We start from the raw sequence: 1396 nt of genomic DNA on the forward strand, positions 1-1396 counted from the left end.
GAAGATGTTCAATTTAGATATCCAACAAGACCAACTAAACAAATTCTTGGTGGACTTGATCTTGAAATTAAGAAAGGACAAACAGTTGCATTAGTAGGAGCATCAGGATGTGGTAAATCAACTACTATTCAATTAGTCCAAAGAAATTATGATCCAGTTGGTGGGTCAGTCAAATTAGATGGAAAAGATTTAAGAGATTTAAATATCAAATGGTTAAGAAATCAAATAGGATTAGTTGGACAAGAACCTATTTTGTTTGCATGTACTATTAGAGAAAATATTATGCTTGGAGCTAGAGATGGAGAAACACCAACTGAAGAAGAGATGATTGAATGTGCTAAAATGGCAAATGCACATGAATTTATTTCTCATCTTCCAGAAGGATATGATACAATGGTAGGAGAAAAAGGAGCTGCATTATCAGGAGGACAAAAACAAAGAATTGCTATTGCACGTGCATTGATTAGAAAACCTACAATTTTATTACTTGATGAAGCTACATCAGCACTTGATACACAAAGTGAAAAGATTGTACAACAAGCACTTGAAAAAGCTAGTCAAGGAAGAACAACAATTGTTGTAGCACATAGATTAACAACTGTTAGAAATGCAAGTAGAATTTGTGTATTCCATCAAGGAGAAATTATTGAACAAGGAACACATCAAGAATTAATGGATTTGAAAGCAACATATTATGGATTAGTTAAAAGACAAAGTATGGAAGAAGAAGTTGATCAAGAAACAGTTGAAAATGACTTAAAGAAAATTAGAGAACAAGAAAACAAAGAAGCAGAAGAAATTAATCAACATAAAAACACAGATACAAATGAAGATCCAGATATTGTACAAAAATTAGAAAATGAATATAATAGTGAAATGAAGAAATTAAAACATTCAAATAGATTTGTATTATTAAGAGTTATTCTTGATAATTTCAGACATGAATGGTTCTTATCAACATTTGGATTTATTGGAGGAATTGGAGGAGGTGCTATTTTCCCATTCTTTACATTAAAAATTGTTGATTTAATTATGTGTTTATTGTCAATTAACTCAGATACTCTTACTGATGATCAAAAAGATACTATTAAGAATATTTGTATAATTGTTGTAGTTATAGGTGTTGCATCATTCTTATCATTCTTTATGTATATTGGATTATTCTTATCAGCAGGATTTAAGATGATTGGACGTGTTAGAAAAGATATGTATCATTCAATAATGCATCAAAATATCTCATGGTTTGATAGAAAAGAAAATATGGTAGGTTCATTAACAACAAGACTTGCATCTGATCCAACAACATTACAAGGAATTTCAGGAGAACGTGTTGGAAATGTTATTCACATTATTTCAACAATTGGATTTGCCTTAGGTATTGCATTCTATTATGATT

At 30.2% G+C, this 1396-nt stretch overlaps 1 protein-coding gene across 1 annotated transcript in view; it reads left to right on the forward strand.

Moving 5' to 3' along the window:
• Positions 1–282: 282 nt before the first annotated feature.
• EHI_186600 (P-glycoprotein-2, putative) overlaps positions 283–1396 on the forward strand; it is a gene marked incomplete at both ends in the record, with an annotated part of 1242 nt that continues 128 nt past the window's right edge. Inside the window, one exon of the mRNA XM_001913440.1 lies at positions 283–1396. This exon is cut by the window's right edge and continues 128 nt beyond it. Within this exon, the coding sequence (XP_001913475.1) occupies positions 283–1396 (1114 nt within the window).

Source organism: Entamoeba histolytica, genomic scaffold (assembly GCF_000208925.1).
Source record: "Entamoeba histolytica HM-1:IMSS scf_1104750519125 genomic scaffold, whole genome shotgun sequence".
NCBI classification, from domain to species: domain Eukaryota; phylum Evosea; order Mastigamoebida; family Endamoebidae; genus Entamoeba; species Entamoeba histolytica.